Source organism: Anneissia japonica, unplaced genomic scaffold, assembly GCF_011630105.1.
Source record: "Anneissia japonica isolate Jap-2015-1 unplaced genomic scaffold, ASM1163010v1 scaffold13_len15016_cov192, whole genome shotgun sequence".
NCBI lineage: Eukaryota > Metazoa > Echinodermata > Crinoidea > Comatulida > Comatulidae > Anneissia > Anneissia japonica.
In genome coordinates this window covers 7,024-14,086 of record NW_022748507.1, presented here as the reverse complement: position 1 = coordinate 14,086, position 7,063 = coordinate 7,024, and the positions used below count along the sequence as shown (strand labels likewise).

Below are 7,063 nucleotides of genomic sequence, written 5' to 3'. Positions count from 1 at the left end.
GTATATTTTAATTCAGCTGGGTCACAAGAATGTAATGATGAGTTCAACCGTCCATCTGTGACAGGGGTTCTCAACTAGGCTACGCCTATATTGCAGTAGGGGGAAAAAATGATTCATTGAATAAACACGGAATAAATTTTACACGACCTTGGCATTACCTTACAAATGCGTGTGAATGCTTTATATCTCGGTAGGAATAACTCGGGAGATGGCTCGGTTACAATTTGTTACTTTTTGTTAAATTTAACTTTACGTGTGAATCGGGTATTATGTTCAAAAAGTGACTCCGGTCTGAACCTACTATGTATTTGAAGAGGAATAATAAGTACATTCATTATTGTAAAGCTTGCAGGAATGTATGCTATGGTATTGCAGGATACATGTACAATAGGATACATGTAAAAAGAAGTGGTGCCTGCTACTACAACACAGCCCTCTTTTTTATACTGTATTTATTTGGTGTTAAATCTAAAATTCACTTTGGCCTCTGACCCATTTTATGCCCACCACTATTTTAAAACAATCTGTGACCACAATGTGTTATATATTCAGACTTTAACATCATGTAATAATTCATAAACTGAGTTGTTTTATTCATATGACTTAATTATTGGAAAGCAAGCTTCTTAACCACCAGGCTACAACACCACTGCTGCAGCATTATTTTATCCAACAAATACCAAAGATGATCTCCAATAACAGTATTACAATTAAGTTCTATTACAATATATAAAAAATGCTACTGAATTGAGGATCAATATTTCATATAAATAGTACTATATTACAAAAATCTGTACAAAATAATGCATTAAATTACATTAAATATCGCCAACGTCCTTAAATCGTTTCAACTCCTGTGGCAAGGTGTCTAAGTGCAGGACAGGATCAGCTCGATATTCAACACTTTTCAATGGCATAATTCCGTAAATCTTGGAAAAATCTGAAATGCATTCGGACCTCGCTTCCATGTGCTTTGGATCAGCTGATAGGTTTTCGTTGTTGATGCATTCTGGGCATTTGAATTTCTTCTTAGGGGTGACCTTCATCGGTGGTTTGCCCGTTATATTACTGATAAGGAAGTTCATTGCAATGTCTTCACAGTTGAAATTTTCATCAACCCAAGATTTAATGACAGAGGGCATTCGATGGGTGTACAGGAAGTTGAAGAACTAAAATACAAAATAATCAACTACAGTTATACAATTTTTGTTATTACAAAAACAAATTTGTAGTGGAATAAAAGTATGAAGTTTACATCTCTGTTAATCATCTAGTTCTACTATGGTATTGAGCACTCTCCTCCTGAAGATCTTGAATTATTTACTTGTATATAATACATAAACTATAAATTACTGTAAGAAACTATAAACTACTATAAGAACTTGTCAATTACATGACTGTATTATTCATTGTTTTGACCATTGAAGTTAGGTCAAGATGATATTAAAATTTTGGTCATATTTTATTATATTCATCATTTATTATTAATAAATATGAAATATTTATCAGTGTATTTACTGAATGTAATGATATTCCTATTTTGTTCTAATACCTTAAAAATACCATGTATTTAATTTATTATATAATACTATAATTTTCCTCACGTCTCTATTGTTTATTTTATTTATTCATTTAATATTTACAGTATTCAAATCTTACTACTGTACTTATTTATTGATAAATATAATGAAGTTCTGATACACACCTTATGATAGAAAGCAGCACCAGAGAGAATCATGGACATGGAGCTAGTCCATTCCGAATTATATTTCCATTTGCCGGTTCCCTCATCCCATAAATGGAGACGACCTGGATAACCAACCAATCGATCAGGGAACTCACGCCACACCTGCACGAACGTAAGAAATACCGAAATTACAAATCTGTAAAACACCATTCAAACACTACACTTTTAAGGACTAACAGCTATTGTGTGTTCAATTAATAAACAAGAACAGTATTTTTGCAGCATTTATGTCTATTAACATACTGTATCAGCTAGGGTTTTTTGTTCACAGCATCATGATAAGAAACACTGAATTACAAATCTGTAAAACAGATCATCCAAACACCACAATTTAAGGACTAACAAACATTGTGCATTCAATTAATAAACAAGAACAGTATTTTTGCAGCATTCATGTCTATTAACAGACTGTATCAGCTAGGTTTTTTTTTAATAAAACAGCATTATGAATTCATTTAATTGATACAACATTCAGCCCTCAAAATTAGGAAAAAAGTATGTCGGCAAAAAAAAAAGTAAAATCGCTGGCGGTATAAAATTGACATCGGTTATAACATCGGCAGTTTTTAGTTTAAGCTATGGCCATGAAATCAACCCATGCTGACCTGTTATAGCAGTGATGGATGGCTTTTCAAGTCACCCAATTAAGCTGGAAAGCCTAGCCTATGTACTGATGTTCAAATTCACGACTAATTATTGATAAAATGTTAAACAGTGTTAATGTTATGATGATGATTAAAATGAAACTACAAAAAAAGACATACAGTGGAATCTCCGAATTCCTAATGCCTAGAAAGCAGAATTTCTAGACAAAAATAATGCAATAATCATTGCTGCCTGTTAATTAACAGGCCTAGCACACAGCACCCTGTGAATGAACCGTCGTACTGCTAGCTCAGTCCCAATATCGTTGCCATAGAGATTATCTATTGATTAAAACGACACACCAGTAGGCCTAAACGTTAATGTTTAGATAAAGTGAATGTTACCCCTTCCATTGTTTATTAAGTGCATTATCGCCTTCTGGCCTAATCCTTTAAAAATCGATTGCAATCAACCTAAAATGAAGACGGAACTCAAAGCAAGTTTCTACGATGGCTTTCTCTTTTTCTTCAGTATTTTTTAAGTAAATCTTAATTCGGATTTGTTGTATGTCGTGCTAGATTCATCAGTGCAAATTACAAATGCATAGCTTATTCCTCAAAAGCATGTACAATAGCTAATTACGGAGCAAATTTGTAGAGAATTAAATTTACATTTTTAAGATTTATTTAGATTTTACAGTAAAACAAAACCATGAGTGTTTCTTATTTGTTTTAATAAATCTGTTTAATTAAAAATTAATCAATTTACACTGAGCTTGTTCCTATCTGCAAGCCGCGATGCACCATGAAACTTCGGACAATCTGACGTCATCACAGCCAAGCACATGTTTGCCCATCCATGACCCCACAAAACAAATTAACCAATTAGCGGGCAGAGTTTAGGAGGCACGACTTAATGCTTACACGAAGAATGAGGTGTGCTTGGAAAAAAAATGTCAGACCGAAAATGCATGTAAAAACAATATAAAAGCATGAAACACACAATCCAGTTCGATTTTATTCACATTTTACTCATAATACAACAAAAAGTCATTAAATTAAGAATAAAGTTAATTATTGTGTTCACAGTGATCCTGCCGAGTCTACCACCACTGGTACTGCTAGTACCAGCGTAGGCCTGGGTTAACTTGGGCTAGGCCTAAAATCTTCACATCAGCGATTTTTTCGTCAGCATTGCCGAATGCCGGCGTTAATTTTGAGGGTTGCGACATTCTTGGTATATGATGCAAGACAGAGATCTAAGCCCAGCCTATGTGGGAATCAGGTATAACTCAATTGGGACTACAACCCAGAGGACATGGAACTAGGGGTGCTGCGTTATGGAGAGTAATGTGTGACCAGAAATGGTCTGCCAGTTGGTTGTTACCATGCGCCAATGACAGGGGTCCCAAGTTAAAGAACTCCATTCGTAGGAGATTTTGTCGGGAACCTTTGGCCGCCTGCAAATACAACGCGCGTCACGTTGCAGCCAATACTCAACTACTCATAATATCAAATACTTAACATTCAATGATCAAACACACTGTTAACTTGCTCTTCCTTTTATTTTTATTTACACAATGTAAATTAATACCATGAAATTACATAAATTCTAGAATTTACTAATCTGTACAGTAGGCCTAGTCTAATATTGTACAATATTCATTTATTTACACTTAGGCCTACTACATCAATATCATTAATTACATTAATTTACAGTTCTTTTTTGGCATCTGTTAGTTTAATATTGTATTCAACAGTAGTAGTAGTCTCTTTGCTGCTAAGAGAAGAGCGGAATTTGGATGCAGTTCAATCATGGCAAACAAGTCTGTAAACATAAAAAAATAACGAAAATATCATCTCAAAATGTATGTAACCTAATTTTTTCTTTATTCTTGTTAAAATATCGATAGTCTTGTCTAGGTGTACATAGCTTGACTTCAAAAACCTTAACTGAGGTCTAGACCTAAGGTATTTTAAGGACGGTTGGCCTAGACCTAGTCTATGCCCTAGCTCGAGGAGGCGGCTAGGCTTAGGCCAGGTAGGGTAACGACGAGTGCAGGCCTCTAAACCATCCATTTCCAAGTCACAAAACTGAATATGGAACGTATGATTTTTTATCACAATCACATAAAACTGTTTAAAAAGAAGTGAACATACCTTTAAATATCTTTCAACATCGGCCATTCCACCGTTCACAGATATTACAGCATAACCAACAACATGGACCTCCATGCTTTCAAACAGTATACTTTTCCAGAGGCGCATTAACTTTTTTAATAAACAAAGTGTATTGTGATTCCGTGTTTTCAGCAGCTACCGTAATTAATTACAAATGCATTATAAACAGTGATGGTAGGGAGTGGAATAAACTTATTTGTGAGTGTTTACGATTGTTTTTTAACAAGTTATGTTTTTATCTAGGCCTAGGCTAAGCTGATATTCAAAATTAAATATCCTACTCAAATTTTTTTTTAATTACGAGAGAATTTTTTTCATGCGGTAGAAAAACATAAGCTAATGGTAGCGCGGTAGATCGTGCTAAAAGCGGTATAATACCGCAAGTAGCGGTAGACTTGGGACCTCTGCAATGATTTTGGAGTACAGCAAGATGAAAATATTTATGTATGCATGAATAAAGTTCAGGGTTTGTCGGGTAGTGAAATGATCATTGTACATTTTAAGTGCTCCCTCCATGCATAAGATTAAGCTAAATTACGGTGATTAATTAGCGAAGATATGGAGACAATTATTTTGAAGTTCCCTCTTTCCAAGAGGGGATGCAAATGCTTTGTGAAAATGATTACCGGTACGCTGCGATACTCATTTTCACAAAGGAATACATGCAGCTGGTTAATTTAGCTAACAATATGCAAATTTACATGAACAACTGTGAAGAAATGTGCAATCACGTTCTGTTGCTTAGCAAATGTCTGTACTGTAGCGTGTGGGGGGGGGGGGCGCTAGCCTATTGATGTACTGTGTATAGCGGGGGACGATGAAGCATAATATGACTAGGCCTAGGCCTAGTGCAATTATATGCGATAGAAAGTACACTTTCAAAAGAAATAAATTAAAATAAGAAAACAAAATTAACTAGGGCCTAAGAATAATTCAGTTGCAGACGTACCAAGTTGTTTAAGTATTATATGCTAACTATGCGGCTCTTGTAGCCCTAGCTTGGCAAGGCATTTATGTGCAAAGCAGTGGTACGGTGTTTGTTTATCTTTTATCTTTATCTTTTATTTTAACTAACCAATTCGCAGCATATAAGCTGAATTACATGGTGTAACAAAATGTAAAATTTACAATAGTGTTTATCCATGAAAAAAGCCTTACCAGGAAAAGGTGAAGTAATCTAGCTTATGACGTATGCATACTAACTATAGCGCGAGTGTGACATCACCAAAAAATAAAAATTTTCTACTGTATTATAACCAAAATATTAATAACTACAAGGTTTGTGGGCGTAAATTCCTTTAATACGAATTAATGGTAGCATCATCTTCTTGCCATACAAATTACAGCTCCCATTGACGTCTCAGTCGAGAAATACATGTAGCTGAAGTTTTTCTCAAAAATCTGACTACGAAGCATATCGAAATTCACGTTCCACTTCTGACTCTAAGTTGTGCTTCGCACACGCCGCTGAGGGCGGCGTTCCGGGAACCCTGTGTCTAGGCTGGTAATATTAATTCTGGATTTATAACGCCTAACATTGACACAACCTCAAGGCGCTTAACAACAGAGAAGAAAAACCAAAACAAATGCAAATGTACCAAAAAAATTATTATCAAATATTTGGAATTAGTTTATTGATGTAGGCCTAAAGTATACCCAAGTTGTTTTTACAAACATCAACTCCTACATACTCCTCACCCCACTCCCTGGGTCTGCCAGTGAGTTAATAAGTAGAGATTTGTCTTACCTCATAACCAAACTCCAGTTCGTCTGGATTCAACATCAGGATGTCATCATCCAAGGCCAGTACACATTCTGTCTCGATCTCATCGTATGGGTAAAATCTATTACTTAGTTTGTTCTCTTTAGTCTGTACCACCTTCAGAGGCTTATTAACCTTAGGCCAGGTACTTGCTAAAATTAAAACAAGACACTGAGTAAAAAATTAAATAAATAATTTTGAAGATGACTTAGTAGTGTCAAAATACTGAATCAATGAAACTGAACGATCAGAGTGCTTGGAGTATGCACATACTTTCTAACAGTTGAAAAAAATTTCTAGAAAGCAATACATTTAGCAGTATGGTTAGGTTGAGTGGATATAGGCCATGGGGTGAAGCTCAAAAGACGTCTAGAAAACGAATTCCGTTCCGATCTTTTCATAATAAAAAATTTAGGCCTACAATAGTTAAGTAATATGTATTGAATCAAATATAAAAAGTTCGACAAAAATATCTTCTGCAATTTTAAGAAAATTACCGTTTTATTACGTTCGTAGGCTACTAGTCGTCGGAAAACACACCGCGATACAGCGGGGTAGAAGCACGTCGCGATCATACCATGAGCTGTCCACTTGCGTCAACTCGCATGAAATCGCGTCATTTCAGGTCAAATCCTGTTAAGTTATGTCGGATTGCGTCAGTACACGTCAATTTGCGTCAACTTACAGCATAATTATTGAGAAATTTCAACGAAAAAACTTATTTTATTATTGTAATTGCAATTCTTTGATATTCTTTTTCAAAACAATAATTGTGTAACAATTTTTTTT

The 7,063-nt window shown here is 35.0% G+C and overlaps 1 protein-coding gene across 1 annotated transcript in view; it reads right to left on the bottom strand.

The window, feature by feature from the left end:
- Window positions 1-567: 567 nt before the first annotated feature.
- Window positions 568-7,063, bottom strand: part of LOC117120899 (exostosin-2-like) — a gene marked incomplete at its 5' end in the record, with an annotated part of 9,187 nt that continues 2,691 nt past the window's right edge. The window contains 2 exon segments of the mRNA XM_033265996.1: window positions 568-1,169; window positions 1,706-1,849. Coding sequence (XP_033121887.1) covers window positions 819-1,169; window positions 1,706-1,849 — 495 coding nt within the window.